Source organism: Onychomys torridus, chromosome 8, assembly GCF_903995425.1.
Source record: "Onychomys torridus chromosome 8, mOncTor1.1, whole genome shotgun sequence".
Taxonomy (NCBI): domain Eukaryota; kingdom Metazoa; phylum Chordata; class Mammalia; order Rodentia; family Cricetidae; genus Onychomys; species Onychomys torridus.
In genome coordinates this window covers 6,332,026-6,354,328 of record NC_050450.1, presented here as the reverse complement: position 1 = coordinate 6,354,328, position 22,303 = coordinate 6,332,026, and the positions used below count along the sequence as shown (strand labels likewise).

General features: G+C 42.2%; 1 protein-coding gene across 2 annotated transcripts in view; it reads left to right on the top strand.

Moving 5' to 3' along the window:
• The first annotated feature begins 1,287 nt into the window (after positions 1 to 1,287).
• Rrn3 (RRN3 homolog, RNA polymerase I transcription factor) overlaps positions 1,288 to 22,303 on the top strand; it is a 25,573-nt gene continuing 4,557 nt past the window's right edge. Inside the window, exons 1-9 of one of the 2 annotated variants that reach the window (XM_036197670.1) lie at positions 1,288 to 1,415; positions 2,610 to 2,715; positions 4,838 to 4,894; positions 9,434 to 9,523; positions 9,623 to 9,752; positions 10,431 to 10,490; positions 11,545 to 11,608; positions 12,651 to 12,720; positions 13,732 to 13,830. In XM_036197670.1, coding sequence (XP_036053563.1) covers positions 1,333 to 1,415; positions 2,610 to 2,715; positions 4,838 to 4,894; positions 9,434 to 9,523; positions 9,623 to 9,752; positions 10,431 to 10,490; positions 11,545 to 11,608; positions 12,651 to 12,720; positions 13,732 to 13,830 — 759 coding nt within the window. In that variant the 5' untranslated portion in view covers positions 1,288 to 1,332. The remainder of the gene's footprint in view (positions 1,416 to 2,609; positions 2,716 to 4,837; positions 4,895 to 9,433; positions 9,524 to 9,622; positions 9,753 to 10,430; positions 10,491 to 11,544; positions 11,609 to 12,650; positions 12,721 to 13,731; positions 13,831 to 22,303) is intronic. The other variant, XM_036197672.1, reaches the window with a different exon arrangement.

Below are 22,303 nucleotides of genomic sequence, written 5' to 3'. Positions count from 1 at the left end.
ACACACACACACACACACACACACACACCTTCAACTTCAGCATTTGGGAGGCAGAGGCAAGCAGATTCTGTGCAAGGCTACCTAGAGAGACCCTGTCTCAAAAACAACCAAAACAACAACAACAACAACAACAACCAAAAAAACAAAACAAGACCCTAAACCAAACCAATAGTCAGAAAAAAAGAAAAAGAAGAAAAAAAAACCTAGGACTTTAGCGAAGGTTAAATGGATCCTGCTGCCAGTTGGTGGTGTCCTTTGATCCCAGCACTTGGGAGGCAGAGGCAGGTAGATCTCTGAGTTCAAGGCCAGCCGTGTCTACAGAGTGAGTTCCAGGACTGGCTCCAAAGCTACATGGAGAAACCTTGTCTAGGGGGGAAAAAAAAAAAGGTCTGCTGGGGATCAAACAACTCTTTAAAACTTTAAAAATTTATGTGTTTGGATGTTTTGCATACATATATGTTTGTACACTATGTGCCTGCTGTGCTCAGAGTTATAAGATCCCCTGGGACTGAGGACTGACAGTTGTGAGCCATCACTCGGGTGCCCGGTCCTCATTTTTTTTTTTTTTTTCCTTCGAGTCAGGGTCTCTCTCTGTAGCCCTGGCTGTCCTGGAACTTTCTCTGTAGTCCAAGCTAGTCTCAAACTCAATGCCTGCCTCTGCCGGTGCTGGGATTAAAGGCATGCATCACCACGACTAGCTCTCGAACCTGGGTCCTCTTAGCCATGGAGACTCCCCTCCAGCCCTCTTCTGTTTTTTTCACAGCAGCCTACAGGCTTCTGCGTGCCGTGTATTTCCCAGAGAGTAAGATTATCGTATTTGTCTAAAATGACATACAGATCATATGTTCATTAAATCTCTCCATAGTGAATATTTAATTTCTTCTATTTGATTTTAGCGTCCTGTGGGTGCTTGGGTGCTCACGGAGGTCCTGCCGGCGAGTCCCAGTGATCCTTCTGTCTCCATCTCTCCAGTACCGGCATGACTAACATCACACTGGGTAACCCAGGTCCTAGCACTTCATCGTCTAATTTTGAATTCCTGATCCTCCTGCCTCCACTTCCAGAGGCCAGGGTGACAGGCGCACGCCACCATGGCAGGATTCTTTCTGACGGTTTTGAGAACCCAGCCACCGACTTGTCCCGCCTAGCTGCACTTGCCTATTCTTAGGCACGCTTCACAGGGCCGATCGGATTGGCCTTCTACTGTGATAGCCATCTTCTCCTCACGTGGGCCGCGATTGGCTGGAGGCTGCCTCTCCACCGCGACTTCCGGGGCGGGCCAGCGGCCGTGGCTTCCGGCGGCAGGCGCCGCGCTTGCGCTGTTCCGGCCGGATGGCGGCTCCGCTGCTCGACACGAGCCTGCCGGGGGATGTGGCGGCTGCGGCCTCTGCCACGCTGGGCATGTCGCGCACTGGGTAAGATCTGAGCGGCCTCCGCCTGCGAGTCTGGGGCTCGAACCGGCTGAGAGCGCTCTGGCCGTGCTGAGGACTGTGAGGTCGGGGCGTGCCCACTCCTCGCAGGAGCCTTGCCTTCCGTTGTGCTACATTAGCCAGTCTTGTCTGTTCCATTGTCTTCCACTCACTCTTGGGACGCCCTTTGGGACTTCAGGCTTGTCCTCTGGGTCTTCTTCCCTCTTTGGCCTAGATGTGGATGGCATTCCCTGGGTTTTGGATTTCCGCGTGAATGCTATCAATTGTAGCAAATTGAATTATAAGGTTGTTTCTGCAGAAGTGAGCAGTAGACCCAGTTGAACTGTGTCTTACATAGCAGTCTTTTTCTTGTCCAACATTTAAAAATCCGTATAAAACATTTGGGGTTTGACCTTTAGATTTTGTATGATTCTCTGTTTAAGTGAAGCAAAACTTTGTAAAGCACTTAGCATAATATTGACAATTATTTATGAAATGTGGACTTATTGTGTTAAGACACTGGGGACAGTAGCTTAACCAGAGACTAACGTTCTCGTACTCATCGAGCTGGAGGGGGACAGCAATAAATAAGATCATTTCAGGTATCTGCTATGGAGAACTACAACACTCCTCAGGTCGGGTGGAGAAAGCCTCTGATATTTGAGTTTCAATCTTGTATATATGTGGGAAGAGTGTTTCTAACAGAGTGAGTAACAGGTATAAACCAGCTTGATAAGTTTGAGGAAGAAAGGACATTGTGCTTTTAACAAGTGCTTGTACCCTGAGATCAGAAAGTTAGGCCAGAACACGTTTAAATGAGATCTTACAGGATTAATGAAGGAATTTGGAGTCTCTCATTTCTTTTCCTTCCCTTTCTCTTAAAAAATAAAAAATAAATTTTGAGTTAAAATCTCACTATGTAGCCTAGGTTGGCTCAGAACTCCTGGATTCTGCCTCAGCCTCCCAAGTGCTGTCTTTTGAGCATGTGCTATTTCTCTGTGAGGAGTTTGAGCTTGGATTCTTATTCTAAGTGCCAGGAGAGGACAGTTTTGCTGAGAGAAGAATGGATTGGTAGGAGTAAGATTAGAAACAGGGATGCCATTTAATAAACTTTAGCCTCATCACATAAAATGATGTTGGTTTAGTAATGTTCACTGTTATTCTCTGTCATGAATTTAACTGGTACTCATGGTTCTTCAGGCTGTCGGATATGCTTGCATTAGACAGTGATTTCTTCAATTCTCCCCCAAGAAAAACTGTTCGGTTTGGTGGAACTGTGGCAGAAGTCTTACTGAAATACAAAAAGGTATGAGAAGATACTGTGTGGGGCGGACTTTGGTTAGTCAGAATACAATAGGTTTTACACTGAAGAATAGATTATCAAGACCCTGGGTTCCTCCTGAGTGCCTCCCTCCTCCCAAAAAAAAACCCACAAACACAGGGAGCATAGTAAAATGAGCTTCAGCATGTGTGTGTATTTATTTAGGGTTCAGGGGTGGAGATTGGATCTGGGACCTTTCCTCACCAGGAAAACACTTCCCCAGTTGAGCTCCTTCAATAGCCTAAAAATAAATTTTACTCTGGACTTGGTGAGCACTTAGAGGCAGAGGGGTATTTGTGAATTTGAGGCCCTCCAGGGCTACATAGCCTCTGTCTAAAACAGTGGTTCTTCCTAATGCTGTGACCCCTTAATACAGTTCCTCATGCTGTGGTGACCCCCAACCACAAAATTATTTTCTTTGCTACTTCATAACTGTAATTTTGCTACTGTTAAGAATAATAATGTATCTGTTTTCTGAGGATCTTAGGCTGACCCCTGTGAAAAGGTCATTTGGTCCCTGACCAGGCTGTGATCCATAGGTTGAGAGTTGCTGGTCTAAAAAGATGGGGGAATGGAGGGAGGGGAATATTTTTAGATACCATACTGAAATAGAATATTTAGTGATATGCATGATCTTGTAAGTTTAAGAGTAATCAATGATTTTGCTGAGGTTATATGTCTTAGAGTGCTGTATATAGTACATTTTGAAAACTAACAAGTGCTAAAGTTAAAATTAAAATAGAACAATTTTTGTTTGTTTACTTATTTATTTTTTAAAAATTAGTTATTTGTATTTTATGTACATTGGTGTTTTGCCTGCAGTTTGAGGGTGTTGGATCCCCTGGAACAGGAGTTATATAAAGACAGTTGTGAGCTGCCATATGGGTGCTGGGAACTGAATCCAGGTCCTCTGGAAGAGCAGCCAGTGCTCTTGACTGCTGAGCCATCTCTCCAGTCCCTACTTAATTTTCTATCTATCTATCTATCTATCTATCTATCTATCTACTTATTTATTTTTGAGACAGTCTTGCTGTGTAGGGCTGACTGATGTCTAACTCCAGTCTTCTTGCCTCAAGCCTGGAATTACATAATCCCATTAAATAATTTTTTTATCCCTTTGAGACTGGGTCTTACTGTATAGCTCTGGCTGGCTCAGAAGTGCTTTGTACACTAAGCTGGCCTTGAACTCACTGAGATCCACCTGCCTCTGTCTCTGCCTTCTTACTGTGCCTGGCTCCACTAAACCATTTTATCTCTTAAGGAGTTACCTGAGCTTTACTTTAAAAGAGTAAACTAGCCGGGTGGTGGTGGCGCACACCTGTAATCCCAGCACTCGGGAGGCAGAGGCAGGCTAATATCTGTGAGTTCGAGGCTATCCTGGTCTACCGAGCGAGTTCCAGGAAAGGCACAAAGCTACACAGAGAAACCCTGCCTCAAAAATAAATAAATAAATAAATACATAAATAAAAGAGTAAACTAGAGATCTTTGGTTTTGTGTTGGCTAAGTGGTTCCTCTAGAGCCACTATCTCATCACTAAAGATAAAACATAAATGATTGTGTCTTATAATTCCCATTTATGCATATGAATAGATGGTATCTTATTCTTGCTGACATATCATCACAGTGTTTTTTTTTAATCTCGTATTTACAGAATTCTCATTAGTATTCAAGTGTCTACACCATGGTGTAGCCATTAACTCTTCCCTTGTCCTAGACTTCTGATTCAGCAAGTTCCTTGTTGCTTTGGTTGTTCTTTTTTGCAGTATTAGGGATTGAACCTGGGATAAGGCCTCTACCACTGAGCTATAGATGTAGCCCTTGGGTTTTTTACTTTTTATATTTGAGATGGGGTTGCCCAGATGGGTGGTCTTGATCTCTTGATTTTGTTTTCTGAATAGTTGGGATTATGGGCATATAAAATGACCGGGACTGCCTTAAATAAGCATTCCTAGAAGTTGTATAGTCCTCATTTTATTATTGTGAGTGATGTGTAGAAGTTCCACAGGTCCTTTTGCAATTCCATGATATAGCAAGGCATAATAAAAATTCTGTTGATATTTAAAGGAAACCCTGGTACTTGTACTTTAATTTCTTCTCTTTGTTAAGGGTCAAACAAATGACTTAGAGTTGTTGAAGAACCAGCTCTCAGACCCTGATATAAAGGTAATTTAAAAAAATTCTCTTTATTTTATTTATTACTTTTAATTGTGTATTTTGTACATTTGTGCACACCCATGCATGCTACAGCAAGTGTGAAGGCCAGGGGACAATTTGTAGGAGTTGGCTCTGTCTTTCTACTATGTGGGTTTCTAGGATTGACCCCAGGTTGTCATATTTGTACCAATGGTCCTGGTCTGTCCTCCGGAACTTGCTTTCTATGATCCATCCCATCTTACTTAACTCAGTGTTTCTCAGCCAGGAGTAGTCTTCCCCCTTAGCAGACATTTAACAAGGGCTGGAAATACTTTTGGTTGTCAGAAGTGGGAGGGAGGGATACTCCTGGCATCTAGTGGTTGGATGACTGGGCTTCACCTGCTCTCAGTACTTGGTGACTTATTAAAGGAGTGGGCTAGAGATAGCAGTTACAAGCACTTGGTGTTCTTTCAGGGGACTCAGGTTCTGTTCTTAGCACCTACATGGCAGCTAGCAACCATCTGTAACTATTTCAGGGGATATAATACCCTCTTCAGAACTCTGCAGTCTCTCTTGCATGCACATATATACAGTCAAAAAATTCATAACCATAAAATAAAAATAAATAAATCTTAAAAAAAGAAAGATCGAGGGCAGAACCAAGAAGACTCAATGAGTTGATATCCAGGCTGCCTTAGGACAGCCTCAAACCTGAAATACATACGGACTCTCCATTAGCTGTGAGTGTTCCTCTTTACAGTCTGCACTGCACACCCTCATTTCTCCTGTCATCTTTTTTTTTTTTTTTTTGGATTTAATTTATTATGTATACAGTGTTCTGTCTGCACGTATCCCTGCAGGCCAGAAGAGGGCACCAGATCTCATTACAGATGGTTGTGAGCCACCATATGGTTGCTGGGAATTGAACTCAGGACCTTTGGAAGAGCAAGCAGTGCTCTTAACCTCTGAGCCATCTCTCCAGCCCCCCTTTTCCTGTCTCCTTTACACTGAAGTCCACTTTTTACTGCTCTAATTACTTTGGCAAAAGTTACCAGTGATGAGGTTTTAACCCCCAGTAATTTTTTTTATTTTGTTCTTCGTGTGAGACAGGGTCTCTCTACATAGCCCTGGTTGTTCTGGAACTCACTATGTAGACCAGGTGGCCTCAAATGAGAGAGATCCTTCTGTCTCTGCTTACTGAATGCTGGGGTTAAAGGTGTGGCCACCACGCCTGGCTTCCCCAGTCATTTCTCACGCTCATTTCAGTCATCCTTGATAGCCTCACACCAGCTCAGCAGTTGACATTGTTGGCCACTCACTTAAAATCCCCTTTATCTTTCTGTCATCTCATTACCTATCTATTCACTCTATTGGTAGGCTCTTTGGTTTGTATATTATCTTTTATATAATATTATATTGATTGGGCCTTTTTTTTTGAGGCAGGGTTTCTCTGTGTAGTCCTGGAACTTGCTCTGTAGACCTGGCTGACCTCCAACTCTCAGATCCTCTGCCTCTGCCTCCTGAGTACTGGGATTAAAGGCGTGTGCCACCACTGCCCAACCTTTTGTTATGTTCTTAACTTTGGTAAGGTTTATTTTGTTTTATGTGTATGAGTATTCTGCCTACACGTATGTGTGTTCACTCTGTGTGTGCATGCCTGGTGCTGATGGAGATCAGAAGTTGTGAGCAGCCATGTGGGTGCTGGGTACTGAATCCAGGCCCTTTGGAAGAGCAGTAATTGAGGGCTGTCTCTCCAGCCCTCAATTAAAAAAAATTTTTACATATGTCTTAGTAACTCCTAAATGCACCTGTTGCTCCTGTTGTTCCTGTGGACCCCAGACTTGCTTCTTAACTACCTATTCATTGTGACTTCCAGAATTGTTAATGTGCTCCAATATGTCGAGTCAGAACACACTTCTTTGCATCCTTCTGTATGCTAAAATGGTTTATTGCTTACCTGAGTTCTTGAGTTAGGGACTTTGTGGTCTTTCTGAACTTTCTCACCTATATCTCTTCATTCATCCATGTTGGGGGAAAAAAGAAAAGAAAACTTTCATGTGTGACTACTTTATTGGTGTTCTCAAATCTGAATTCTTCTAGTAACTCTCTATTATTTAGATCCTGCTGTGCTCTGTCTTCTTCCTGTAGATGTACTCTGAACAGTGATGCCTGACTCATCTCTCTCCACAGGACATGCCTAGTCATGTCATTCCTACTTAACACCTTCATGCCTGTAGAAGAATAGAGGTTAACTTTAGTACAGCTGGTGACATTATGTTTAGTCTTAAGAAACACTTCATTCCCTGAGTTTGCCACCTTCTACCTGTATGTTTTTGGTTGTCTTTTCTTTGTGGCTAGAGGTCTTCCTTAACACTATTTGAACATTGGCTCTGACAACACTGCGTCCATCCCAAGGGTGAGTTCTTGCACTTGTACTTTAGTGCACTCATCTGTAAAATGGAGATCAGTGTACTACCCACTCTGTAGGGTGGCAATAAGGAATAAATGAATTCACATATGATAAAGTCTTAGAACAATGTCTGGTACACAGTGAATGGCATATCTGTTTATTGTTACTGCTGTAATAGTCTACAAACTATTCAATCTCAGATCCTGGTAAAATGTCAGCTGCTTTGAGCGTTCTCTGGTTCTCTAAGTGCATGGTGTTTTCTTCATTGGGTCCATTTCCCCAGACTTCAGCAGATCTTTCTAATTGTATACCCAGCATACATGGACTCTGTGCCCTTCCTAACCCTTCTTTGCTCCTCAGAGTTGTCTTTTGGCTTGCTCACTGTATATATGTTGGAGCTATACTGATTTACTTTCAGTTTTCTGAAAATGTGCTTTCTCTCTGTAAGAAATACTACCCTTTAAGAGCACCTGAAGTATTCAAGCTTTTCCTGACCTTTACCTTCTTTTTGGGTTCAAAGGGCCAGTTTCTTTGTGATGCACTATATTTCTGTGAACAGGTTCTCACTCTTACTAACCTAGTGCTGAGGCTAGAAGTCAGAGCTTATACCCAGCCCTCAGCAGATCCTTTTTTAATTTTTAACTTAAAAAAATGCATCTAGCTAGGTGTAATAGCAGACACCTTTAGTCCCAGTACAGGGAGGCAAAGGCAGGTACAAGCAGATCTCTGTGAGTTCAGGGCCAGCATGGTCTACATAGGGAGTTTCTGGACAGCCAGGGCTACATACAAAGACCCAGTCTCAAAACAAACAAACTAACAAAAAAATTGCATATTTGTGTGTGTGTGCACGTGCTCGTGTGCACACTGGATGTGAGATCCTCTAGAGGTAGAATTAGGGGCAGTTAAGAACCACTTGATTTGGACACTGGGAACGTGGAAGTTGAACTTAGGTTTTCTGCAAGAACAATATGAGCTCTTGTCTGCTGAACCATCTCTGCAGCCTCAGCCCCAATTTTTTGTATCATATAATAAATATTTCTGTTATTTTTGTGGGGGCCTTGTGCAATCCTGACCCAGCACTCATCTACTGATCTTCAGTCTCAGATCATCTGCAGACTCTTGGCACAGTAAAAACTATAGCAGTTGTGTCTGCTTGTTCAGAGTGCTGCATATAGTCTGTTCCTAGTCAGGGCTCACTACTAAAGCAGCAGTCTCTGACTGTGTTCTTGTAGTTCTTATTTTTCCAATGTTGGAGATTGAAAACTAGGATATAAGCATAGTGGGAAAGGGCTCTATCACAACCTCAGTCTTTGTGTTTTGGAGATAATCTTAGCTATGCAGTATAGTCTTGTCTCAAACTTGAGATTCTCCTCCTTCTACTTCTGAATGTTGCAGTTACAGGCAGGTGCCGCTGTGCCTTGCAGCTGATTTGCTTTTTTACTAAAAAGCTTAAATTCTTACTTTATTTTTGTGTATGGGCATACATGCAACAGTGTATGTATGGTCTTATGTAAGGACCACTTGTGGACTCAGATTTTAAAAAATTATTATTATATTTGTATAGGTGTTTTCCCTATGTGTATGTCTGGGCACAGTGTACATGCCTCTTGCCTAAAGAAGCCAGGGGAAGCCGGGCAGTGATGGTGCACGCCTTTAATCCCAGCATTTGGGAGGCAGAGGCAGGCGGATCTCTGTGAGTTTGAGGCTAGCCTGGTCTAGACAGCCAGGGCTACATAGAGAAACTATGTAGATGATGGGAATTGATCCCATGTTCTCTGAAAGAGCAGCCAGTGCTCTTGACTGCTGAGCCAGCTCTCCAGTCTCCTGGTGATTAGACTCAAGTTACCTAGCTTGTGTAGGAAGTGCTGGGCATCAAATCCAGGGTCTCCAACATGGTAGGAAAGGGCATTGTCACTGTACTACACTTAGACCTTTCTGTTAAAATGTATATAAGTCAGGTTGGTCTGGAACTTAGGATATAGCTCAGGCCTTGAAGTTAAAGCCTTAGCTTCTTACATGCTGAGATTATAGGAGTAATCTTAGTGGAGCATATTTGTTTTCCTGAGTTTAAACATGTTATTGATAGATGGCTGGTACATAGTAGATCCATTATTTTTCTGCAACCTTAGACAGTTTATGTTTTTTTGTTTTAAATTAAGGATGACCAGATCATTAACTGGCTGCTGGAATTTCGCTCCTCTGTTATGTACTTGACAAAAGACTTTGAGCAACTTATAAACATCATATTGGTAAGTTCACTTTATTTCACTGACGAGCAGATAGTTTAGTACTTTGAAAACAGTATATATATGTTTCACCTTTGTATCATCTTCCTCTCCCATCTCTAGAGATTGCCTTGGTTGAAGAGAAGTCAGACAGTGGTGGAGGAGTATTTGGCTTTTCTTGGTAATCTTGTGTCTGCGCAAACTGTCTTCCTTAGACCATGTCTCAGCATGATTGCTTCTCATTTTGTACCTCGTAAGTAGTTATTCTTTGCTTGTAAAAATGAATTTTCTTTTTCCTCTACCCTAGCTTTCACTTGCTTTCTCTCCCTTACCTTCCTTATTCTTTTTTCTTTTTCTTTTTTTGGTTTTTCAAGACAGGGTTTCTCCGTGTAGTTTTGATGCCCATCCTGGATCTTGCTCTATAGCCCAGGCTGGCCTCAAACTCACAGAGATCCGCCTGGCTCTGCCTCCCAAGTGCTGGGATTAAAGGCGTGCGTCACCATCGCCCGGCTACCTTCCTTATTCTAAAGACAGTAGTTTGTTTGGTTCACAGTTGTGGTATAAGGTTGTGATGCCACTTCTGGGTGGCTGCTACTTTGCTTGCAAGGTCCTGTGATGACACAGGGTATCATAGGCAGGAAGCATATGGATGTGGATGCGGCTTACTTAATTTCATTTTTTTTGGAGTGTGGTTTTTTTTTTTTTCTGCATGTATGTTTATGCATCCTGTGTATAGTGCCCAAAGAAGCTGGAAGAGGGTGTCAGATCCCTTTGAACTAAAGTTCAAAATGTGGTTGCTGGGAATCAGGTCCTCTGGAAGATAACCACTAAGCCATCTTTTCAGCCCCCCCCCCCCCAACCTTTAAAAACTTCTGTTCCTTGTTTTTGCCTGTGACAGAATAGAATAACAAATGTTCTTTTTCCTCCAAAGCCCGAGTGATCATTAAGGAAGGTGGCGTAGATGTTTCAGATTCTGATGATGAAGATGACAGTAAGTATAAGAAGAAGTGTTAGAGCAGTAGACAGAGGCTTACCTTTGAGAATGTGTCCTAAATGATGTCTCACCACTTATTCTCATAAGGAGACAACAATTAATGATAGCCTTTGATAGAATCTTTTTTTTTTTTTTTTTTTTTTTTGAGACAGGAAAGGTCTCACTATGTAGCCTGGCTATCTTCAAACTCAGAGAGATCCATCCTTCTCTGCCTTTGAGTGCTGAGATTAAAGGTGTGCATCATCACTCCTAGGTTTATAGACTCCTTTGGACACATTCATAGTGTCTACAATCACCCACCCTAAGTGTGTTACTAAAATAAATAGTATCCCTCTATTGGAGACAGGGCCTTAGGTGTCCTTGAATTGGCTTTGAACTTACGTAGTTAAAGAGGACCTTAACTTGAGATCCTCTTGTCCCATATCCTGATTGCTGAGGTTATGAGAGTGAACTGTCATGTCTGTTATGTAGATGGAACTCAATGCTTTGTAAATGCTAGGTGAGCACTCTACTCGCTGAGCTAAATCCTGGGATCCCCCCACCCCCTATTATTTTATTTTGTTTTGTAGGTAGGGTCTATGTAGCCTCTGGCTGGCCTCCAACTCATCGGAATCCTGCAGCTTCAGCCTCTGGAGTGTCATTATATGCATGCATTGTCATGCTCAGCTAAAAACTCTAGCTCTATCTAGAAGAATCTATGTAGGTATCACATAATTAATCCATTTAATACGCATTGTAGATTCAAGAGACAAACCTTGCAATTCTTTTTTTTGCTTGTTCATTTGTTTTTCGAGACAGGGTTTCTTTGTGTAGCCCTTGCTGTCCTGGAACTCTCTCTGTAGCCCAGGCTGGCCTTGAACTCACAGAGATTGCCTGCCTATGCCTCCCAAGTGCTGGGATTAAAGGCGTGTGCCACCACCTCCCAGCAAACCTTGCAATTCTTATTTCTCTGATCAGTTACTGAGTTTTGGTTAGAAAGTGTTTTTAGCTTCAGGACATGATTTTGCAGTTTTTAGTTTCAATGTTCATACTTTCAAGTTTTTCCTTATAGATCTTCCTGCAAATTTTGACACATGTCATAGAGCCTTGCAAATAATAACAAGATATGTCCCATCGTGAGTATTCTTTTTTGTTTAGTTTAACAGGTTGGGGCTTAGTTCTGGTGGGTCATTGAAATGTGTGCACACAGCTCTGGAAGGAAGAGATGATGTGTAGATTACAAAGTGTTAACAGCATTAAAACCTGGGTTATATTGCTATTTTTCAATTGTATTGATAACACATGTTGAAAATTCTGTTTTTCTTTTGTGTTCATTATGTTTGTTATTTTATTAACTTTTTTAAAAGTTTAATTTGTGTGTGGGTATTGGCACAGGTGTGGGTATGGTGCTGGTCAGAGGACATCTGTTGATAGTTTCCCTTCTGCCACCTTACCGTGTAGCTAGAGCTGAAACCCAGATGCCGACCTGAGTCACCTCACGCCTGTTTAACTATTTAACTTATATTTAATTTATACACAATGCTTCTACCTCTCTTGTACAGAAGTTGGAATTTTGCTTTTATCTTCAACAGATAAGATATCCAAATACTTTCACTGAGAACCTGTATGTACACTGTGCCATGTGGATAAATGTAGTTATCACAAAACATGGCAAGCTTGGGGGTTATAGAATATTACTTTTGTTAACTAAAAATGGGAAGCTGGGGATGGGTTTTGTATACGCATAACCTCAATAGTTGGGAAGGTAGAGGCAAGAGGATCAGGTATTGAGGGTCATCCTTGGCTACACACGGTTTGATGCCTGGGCTACATGAGACCCTGCCTTAATTAAAAAAAATACCAAGTTAATGACACTTTGCCTCTTTATAAATAATATACTTATGTACTGATACATATTCTTAAACTGAAGTCTGTTAATCTTTCGAAGAAAAAAAGCCTGCCTTTTGACTTGATGTTACTAACATAGTAAATAAAGTATATTTTTACATAAGTTGTTTTAGATTTTTCTCTGAAACTGCCTTGATTGCACCTTTAATTGTTTGAGTTAGGGTTCTATTTTTGCCTCTTATGTCCTCATTGTTCTTAGGATGCAAATGCTAGCTTCTTAGAAAGTCCAGCTAACATGGATTGGATTTTTTTTTTTTTTTTTTTAAATAGGACACCATGGTTTCTAATGCCAATACTGGTAGACAAATTTCCATTTGTGAGAAAATCAGAGAGAACATTGGTAAGAAATTTTTCATGGAAAGGTTGTTTTGTGACTTTATTTTAGATGGTATTATTATTATTACTACTACTACTATCTTAAAAATACTTTTCTAGGTTTTTAAACTCAAGACTTTGTTTTACGGAGGTTATGGTGTGATCCTGATACTTGGGAGGTTAAGCAAGAGGACTTTGTCAAGTTTAGGGTGAGCCTGAGCTACAGTGTAAGACCCTGTCTGAAAAAAAAAAATCAAAAGAGAGAAAGAAGACTAAACATTTCTTGTATTCCTTTCTCTTCGTTACTATATTTTCTGAAACTGTCCTAATCTGTGGTTCAGGCTAGGCTCAAGGCCTCCTAAGTGCTGGGATGATAGGTGTGAGCTACTTCTCCTAGTGTCTAATTCTTCTCTTAGCTGGTAACTCCTTGAAATTCTCAGTGCCATTTTATTACTGTGTGTAGGTTGGTCATAGAATCCATTTCATAAATACTTTTTGAATTGGCCGGGCGGTGGTGGCGCACGCCTTTAATCCCAGCACTGGGAGACAGAGCCAGGTGGATCTCTGTGAGTTCGAGGCCAGCCTGGGCTACCAAGTGAGTTCCAGGAAAGGCACAAAGCTAGCTACACAGAGAAACCCTGTCTCGGAAAACCAAAACCAAAACCAAAAAAAAAAAAAAAAAAAAAAAGAATTACCAAGGAGGCTGCAGATGTATGCAGATGTAACTCAGTGGCAGAGCGCTTGCTTAGCAAGCACCGGGTCCTGGGTTTGATTCCCATCACCACAAGTGAATAAATTAAAAGAAAAAAATAAAGTTACAGAGAGTAATAGTGTATCATTAAGTAGAAAACATTTACTGGAGGTAATTAGATTAAATACACTTAACATACATAGACTTGAACAGTGAGTGCAGTTTCTTAACTGATAGTCCCTTGTCTATTCATGTATTTAATAAAGTAAAAGTTACATAATTGATGTTTTGTTTATGTCCTGAAATACTGTGCTGAATTGTTCATCTTTATGTCTCACGCTTTAGGAATGTTATGTTCATAATTTACTAAGGATAAGTGTGTATTTTCCAACTTTGAGGCGTGAAATCCTGGAGCTTGTTATTGAAAAATTACTCAAGTTAGATGTAAGTGTCAGATCACCTGTATTTTTTCTCTGTTTCTATTTATGGAATTTTATGACTACATATTTTGTATGTGTGAAACAATAGTGTGGTAGTTTGAATGTAATTGGTTCCCATAATCCCATAATTTCATAGGGAGTGGCACTATTAGGAGGCATGGCTTTGTTAGAGTGGGTGTGTTGTTATTGGCTATTTTTCAAAACTATTTTGGCTCTTTTGAGGGCCCACCAACCAGCTCCTAAATAAATCACACATGGAGGCTTAGTCTTAATTATGAACGCACAGCCTTAGCTTAGCTTTCCTTAACTTAAATCATTCCGTCTGCCTTTGCCCCTGGGCTTCTCCATTCTCTGACTTCTGTAATCTCACTCTTACTCCATGGCTGGCTGCGTGGCTGCGTGGCTGGTCCTGATGTCCTCTCCCTTCTCTGGCTGCTGCTTTTTTTTATTTTCCTCCACTCCTCCTTCTCTTTTCTTCTTTCTCCTCCCAGGTTTCTCCTTCTATGTAGTCTCTGCCTGCCAGCCTTGTCTTTCTCTCCTACCTTGCTATTGGCCATTCAATTCTTTATTGGGCTAATCAGGTGTTTTAGATAGGCAAAGTAACAGGTTCACAGAGTTAAACAAATGCAACACAAACAAAAGTAACACACCTTAAAATAATATTCTACAACAGTGTGTCCTTCTTGGAAGTGTGTCACTGTGAGGGCAGGCTTTGAAGTTCCATATACTCAGGATACTGCCAAGTGTGACTTCCTGTTACCTGCAAAATGTAGCAGTCTCAGTGCTAGCACTACTTCTGCCTGCATCCTGCCGGGTTCCCCACCTTGATGATAATTGACTTAACCTCTGGTTAAATGTTTTCTTTATAAGAGTTACCATGGTCAGAGCTGGGAGATGGTGGCACGATCGAGGCCAGCCTGGTCTACAGAGTGAGTTCTAGGAAAGGCTCCAAAGCTACACAGAGAAACCCTGTCTCAAAAAAACAAACAAACAAAAACAAAAAACAAACAAAACAAAAAACCCCAACCCCAAACAAACGGCAACAACAGCAACAACAGACAAGAGTTGCCATGGCCACGGTGTTCGGCAATAGAAACCCTAATTAGGACCGACAGCGACAGTGAAAACAATCCAGTTCTTTGCCTGGCTCTCATTGTGCTTCTTGACAGTCACCTGTTTTCTGGCAATTGCTAACAGTTCAACCTTCGGTTGGGGCAGGCATATACAGTCATACAAAGGCACAGGTGCATCGTAGGAAGTGCCGTGATCTAGACGCCTTTTGGGGTTGTGCAGTATGGGTATGAGGAAGGCCCAGATTGAATGTTAAAATCAGGTTCTGAATCCATATATGTTTTAAAACTCTTACTTAGGCATAATGATAGACAGGTTAAGCTTTGTTTTGTTTAAAGAAATGAGGAAGTAGGCTGTAGATGCATGTTCCAGTTTGGACAGGTTTAGTTGCAGGTAGGGGCTAGTTGGAGAATACTCACTAGTTTGTTGCAAGGAAGACAGGCTTGTGGAACAATGCAGCCAGGATGGGAGCAGGAGTGGTCAGAAGAGGGAGGAAACTTAGTCTATGGGTATTGGGAGGATCTGGAAGAAGAAAGAGTCTGGTCAGTACCAACAAGGATGAACAAAGCAAAAGTCCATGGACTTGGTCTGTTCAGATAGCTCATCAAGTGAAGTGCCCATGTAAACTTAAAGTAGGTGTGGTGGCCTGCCTATAGTGCTTAGAAAGCAGTTAGGGTCTCTAAAGCCAGCTGGTTAGCTAGACTAGCCTTAGCTGCAATGTCTAGTTCTGAGAGACCTGCCTTGGTGAATAAGGTTGAAAGCAATTGAGGAAGACTCCTGATAACAATGTTGGGCTTGCCCCCACAAACATGCCTACAAATCAAATGTAAGGTCGCATACATGCAAATGTGTGTGTGCATGTGAGTGTGCCTGGTGCCTGTGAACATTAGAAAAGGCATCAGGGCTCCTGTTACTCGAGTTAGGGATGGTTGTGAGCAACCATGTGCCTGCTGGGAATCAAACTCAGGTCCTCTGCAAAAGCAGCCAGTGTTTTTTAACTGCCAAGTCATCTTCTCCAGCCCTTGCACATGAAATTTTAAAAAGTCCTTAGATTTGTAATGGTTTTGGTGTTTTCTGAGATGGTTTGCCAGTAAATACTGCAAACCATCAGAGAGAGTAGAGGGTTAGGAAGTATGAGGTATAGGCATGGCTCAGAAATGGGGTTACTTGAATAGGGCTGTGACCTGAGGAGATAGAACTTGTTTTCTTTTTTGGGGGGGCGGGGTTGGTGGTTTAAAGATTTATTTATTATTATGAATAGTGTTCTGCCTGTATGCATGCCTGCAGGCCAGAAGAGGGCACCAGATCTCATTACAGATGGTTGTGAGCCACCATGTGGTTGCTGGGAATTGAACTCAGGACCTCTGGAAGAACAGGCAGTGCTCTTAACCTCTTGATCCATCTCTCCAGCCCTCATTTTCTTTTGATATTGTTGTTCTTTGAGACTGGGTCTTTCTGTGTAGTCATGGTTGTCCTGGAATTTGATATGTAGACCAGGCCTTAAACTCATAAAGATTCCCCCAGCTCTGCCTCCTGAGTGTCGGGATTAAAGACACCATGCCTGGCAAGATAGAAAGAACTCTTGGTGGAGAACAACATTTTAATTTTTATTTTACTTAGTTTTTGGTCCCCTGCCCCCATGCTCCCTTTTTAAAACATTATTTCTTGTGTCTTGTGTAATGACATGTGTGTATAGATTCTCTCCTTCCACCATGTCTGTTCTGGGGATTGAGTGCCTTGGTGGCAATTCCCTTTACCATCTCACTGGTTATGATTTATTTACTTTTGAATTTATTTTATGTGTATGAGTGTTTTTGTTTGATTGTATGTCTGTGTACCTCATGTATGCCTGGTATCTGTGGAGGGCAGAAAAGGGTTTTGGATTCCCTGAAACTGGAGTTAAGGATGGGTGTGAGCTGCCTTGTGGGTACTGGGAATTGTTCTCTGCAAGAACAAGTGTTCTTAGTTGCCTGTATGCCTTTATTCCTAGCGCTTGGGAGGCAGAGGCAGGTAGATCCCTGAGTTGGAGGCTAGCCTGGTCTACAGCGTGAGTTCCAGGCCAGCCAGGGCTACACAGAGAAACCCTGTCTTGAAAACAACCAAATAAGTAAGCATATAAGCAAACAAACAAGTAAATAAATGAGAGAGAACAAGTGTTCTTAATAGCTGAGCCATCTCTCTAGCCCCTGATTTTTATCTCTTGAGACAGGGTCTCACAGTGTAGCCCAGGTTGGTCTTGACTTGAAGGTAGCCTTTCCTGCCTGCTCCATCCTGCAATACCCAGCTTTTCTTTTTCTTTCTTTTTTTTGAAGGGGGATTTCTATAGCTCCGGGTATCCTTGAACTTCAGATCCTCTTGTCTCAATCTCCCGAGTGCTGGGATTATTGTTACGTGCTGCCTACCATATGGGTTGACAAAAACACGATAGGGAATAAGGAGATGGAGAGAGGTAGATTTAGGAAGAGCTGGAAGTTGTGTACACTGATAATTGTTTTCTTGGTGTTACATTTCTGCCTAGCTTTGCGGTGAAGTTTCTTAAATTATGTCTGCAAAGCTCATGTATAGGCAGTCAGAAAAGTCATGATTTGAATAATGTGACCACATATCTATGACCTGTATGTGTCTTGGTCTTTGAAAGAGGTGGAATGAATGTCATTTCGTTGAGGCTGATGTCACATCTCACCTCTGTTAGGTACATTGGTGAAGGGCTTGCCTTGCCATGTTTCAGCTTCTTTATGTGGTAGTTTGTACCACCATTATGTTGCAGTGCTTTTTAAGATGCTGATGGAGCCCTTTAAAATATGTAAAGTAAGCTGGGTGTCGTAGGGCAAACCTTTAATCCCATCTCTGTGAGATTGAGGCCTACACAATGAGTCCCAGGACAGTCTGGGCTATGTAAAGAGACCCTGTCTCAAAAAGCAAACAAATAGTATGTAGCAGGCTTTCTTTTTTTCTTTCTTTCTTTTTTTTCCCCCAGAGGATATAATGTTTTATTTAGCTTTAGACAAAAAACAAAACAAATCAAAAGAACTCAGCCAGTTGCTGGTGGTGGCACACTTTTTTTTTTGAACATAAAAACAGGTTATAGCCGGGCTGTGGTGGTGCATGCCTTTAATCCCAGCACTTGGGAGGCAGAGCCAGGCGAAACAAGAAGAGAGATGAGTTAAAGGTGTGTGCCACCATGCTTACCTGTACCTGGCTTTTTTTTTTTTTTTTTTTTTTTTTTTTTAAGATTTTTTAATTTATTTATTATGTACACAGAAGAGGGTGCCAGATCTCATTACAAACTCAGGACCTCTGGAAAGAGTAGTTAGTGCTCTTAACCTCTGAGCCATCTCTCCAGCCCCCTGTACCTGGCTATTTTAAAAAAAAGTATTTATTATTATGTGCATGAGTGTTTTGCCTACAAGTATGTCATATGTCTGTGCAGCACCTTTGTGCTTGCTGCTCACAGAGGCCAGAAGAGAATGTCCAATCTCATAAGACTGGAGTCTCAGATAGTTGTGAGCCACTATATGGATGCTGGGAATCAAACCTGTGTCTTCTGGAAGAGCAGCCAGTGCTGAGTCATCGAGCCTTCACTTACACTTGTTCTTTAAAATACAGGCTCTGGGGATGAGCTTAGGCTCTCATCCTTCACTGAGTTACACTCACCAGCTCCAATTAAAAAGTAATCAGATGCTCTCTGTAATGTATTTTCTGGGAAGTCATAGTTGGCTGGAAATGAGCTACGATGTAGCTTAGCAGTAGACATGCTTGAGTACATGAGGCCCTGGACTGTGCAAAAAAAACCCAAAACAAACAAAAAGAAAAACATGCTCATTCTTGTCATCTTAGCACTTGAATCAAGAGTTTGAGGTCAGTCTGCTACATGGTGAAACCCTGTCTGAGAACATGAAAGAAAGGACTGGGGAAGAAGAGGAACATAGCTGGTGTGTGGCTCAGGGCTGTAATGCTAATACTTGGAGGCTGAGGCTAGAAGATAGCCAAAAAAAGGTCAGCTTTAGTTAAGTCCTTCCGTAAAATTCAGAATATCTCCACTGGCATCTTACTCTTGGCCCCTAATAAACAGTGAGTAATTTTTTTCATGAGTCCTAATTCTTCTTTTCCTTTCTTCTTCTTTTTTTTTTTTTTTTGGAGCTGAGGATTGAACCTGGGGCCTTGCGCTTGCCTGGCAAGCGATCTACCACTGAGCTAAATCCCCAACACCCTAATTCTTCTTGAAAAAAGAAAATAGTTGGGGATTTAGCTCAGTGGTAAGGCCCTGGGTTCGATCCTCAGATCGGGGGAAAAAAAGAAAGAAAAAAGAAAATAGATACCTTCCTATTGTGCTGAGCATTTTAACCTTGCAAATGTATTAGCTTTTCATAATACCCATTAATCTCAGCCTGATTTGGTGTTCTGTTTCTTTCCTCCTTAGCAGATATGCAGATACCAGGCCCAGAGTGCTCACCCTAAGTGGTCCTGTTTCTTGTTCTCATTATACCCAGCAGTGTCTGCATTACAGCTGTAATCTGTATATCACGACCCACAGGGGTGACCCCAGCATGGTTATGTTTTATCTTCTTTGTTGTATGTCCCACAGTAAGTACCAGCTTGTGTTCTGCTACACCATTATGGAGAGGAATAATCGCCAGATGCTCCCTGTTATTAGAAGTACAGCTGGTGGAGACTCTGTACAGACCTGTACCAACCCATTGGACACTTTTTTTCCCTTTGACCCTTGTGTGCTTAAGAGGTAGGTCCTCTCAGTTGACTGTGGGACATACTTGCTCTTCCCAAGGCTGGGATTGAAAGTTGCTTTGTCCTAGGTGGGCTTCCTGACTGTTTATTTGGCTAATGGTGAATCCAGGAATGTCCAAGGCCCCAGACTGCTTCACAAGCACACCATAGCTGTGCTTATGGTTCCCTAAGCCCAGGTGGTACTGAGGCCTTTTCATTTTTTTCTTCTTTGTTTTCCTTTCAAGTGGTTAGTTTAAGTGGATTAGGCTGCGAGTGCGTGAGTTCCTGGGATAGAGAGGGTGCTGCCAAAGACCTTTAAAGACCAAATCCCATCCAAGTGCCTATGATTTATCTAGATGGGTTGTTCTGAAAAACCACCCAGTTTGTATATTTTGGCTCACTGCGGTTTCTTTTCTTTCTTTCTTTCTTTCTTTTTTTTTTTTTTAAGTTTGTTTGTTTTTTGTTTTATGAGTGTTTTGCCTGCATGTGTACATGTGTATCATGTGCTTGCCTCATGCCTGTGGAGATCAGAAGAGAGGTAGGACCCTTTGTAAGAACAGCTAGTACTCTTAATAAGTCAAGATGGCTGATGTCATCTCTGTTGGTTTTCTGGACTTACTGTCGATCAGATTCCTGTAGAAGTTCCAGAATATCAGTCTGTTTGTACATATGATAACTTGTCAGTCACTGAGTGGGTCAGAACCAGTTTCCTTTGGAGTCTGAGGGACAGACGGTGCACTGCTCCTGTGTGACTGGGGAAGGAGACCTCAGGACTCACAGCCCCTGTCCGCTCTCATTCTCACTTCCTGCTGTGGCATGTGGGTCTGAGAAGAGAGCCAAGGTGTTGGGATTGTTGGCTACGTAGTCATTTACTTTGAAATGCCATCCTTATTGGCAGGTCAAAGAAGTTTATTGATCCTATTTATCAGATTTGGGAAGACATGAGTGCTGAAGAGCTACAAGAATTTAAGAAACCCACTAAAAAGGTAAATTTGTGATTAAGGTACTTGGTGAACGTCTCATGTAGTTACAGACCACAGTAAACACTGTAAACACTGCTTGAGTCCAAGCCCAGGTTATGTTACAGTAATAGAGAGGATTTGTGGGGTTCTGTTTCATTTATTTCTATCATGGGAGTTTCATGATGTTCTGGGCCCTTCCTTCCCGTCACTGAGTACTGTTTCCCACCATACTAGGCAGTTCTTTTTTTTTTTTTGTATGTGTTTGTGCATATGTGTGTGAGGTCAGGTGTGCACATGTGTGTGCAAACCAGAAGTCAGCCTTAGTGTTGGGCCTTAGGAGCTACTCACCTTAGCTTGTAAGACGTCTTTGATTGACTGGAGTTTTCCAAGTAGGCTAGTCTGGCCAGACCATGGAACCTGCCTATCTCTGCCTCCTCAAGGCCAAGGTTCCACGTGTATGTTGTACTTCGTTTGTTTGTTTATTCATCCATTTATTTATTTATTTATTTTGGTTTTTTTCAAGACAGGGTTTCTTTGCATAGCCCTAGCTGTCTTGGAACTCAGACAAGCCTGGCTTCGAATTCAGAGATGCACCTACCTCTGCTTCCTGGGTGCCGGGATTAAGTCCCACCATGCCTGGCCTTTTTTGTGTGTTATGTTTGAGTGCGCTGCATGTATACCTACATTGCCAGAAGAGGTCACCAGATCTCATTATAGATAGTTGTGAGCCACCATGTGGTTGCTGGGAATTGAACTCAGGACTTCTGGAAGAGCAGCCAGTGCTTTTAACCTCTGAGCCATCTCTCCAGCCCCACCCAGCTTTATTTTTATTTTATTATTTGTTTGTTTGTTTGGGTTTTTTGGGGACAAGGTTTCTTTGTGCAGCCCTGGCTGTCCTGGAACTCACTCTGAAGATCAGACTAGCCTTGAACAGAGATCCTCTTGACATGCTAGGATTAAAGGTGGTTGCCACCACTGTCAGCAGCTTCCCTGACTTTTGAAAATGTGAGTGCTGGGGTTGAAGTCAAACCTTTCTGTGGTGTGATAGTGCTTTGACGACTGAGCCATTCCACCAGCCCCAAGTCTCACTTTCTTTTAAATAACCAGGTACTGTCTATAATGACTTTGGGAGGTAAAAGTTGGTTGGAAATAGGCTGTAATGTGGCTTGTGGTAGAGTGCTTGACTAGCATGCTTGGTCCTGGGTCCCACCCTAGCACTGCAGAGCTGGGGTGTCAGTCCGCTCTTGTCTGCTGTCTTCAGCACTAGAGGATCAAGAGTTTTGAGGCTTGTCTGCTACATAGTGAGACTATCTGGGAGTATATAAGGAGGAGCTGAGAAGGGAAATAGCTGAGAATAGCTGTGCATGTAATCCCAGTACTTCGCAGACTGGTGTTACAGTTTGCTGAGGCTACAGAATGAGACCCTTTCTAAAAACAAACAGAATGAGAGCCTAACAGAGCTTAACTGCCCCCATCTATCTGCTCATTTGCCACCAAATACAAATGTCACTCAGCTCCTTGTAAAGTCTGCTCCTGTTTTGGGATCCTCAGGAATATACAGACTTGTGTCATTCCTCAAGCTTCTTGAGGTGGAGCCTTCAAGAAGTTAGATCTAAGACAGTGCTTCTTAACCTGTGAGTTGTGATGGGGTCACGACCCCATTGGGGGTGACCCTGTTGGGAGTCAAGACAAAAAAAGAAATTGGAAATTCCCCCCCCCCCC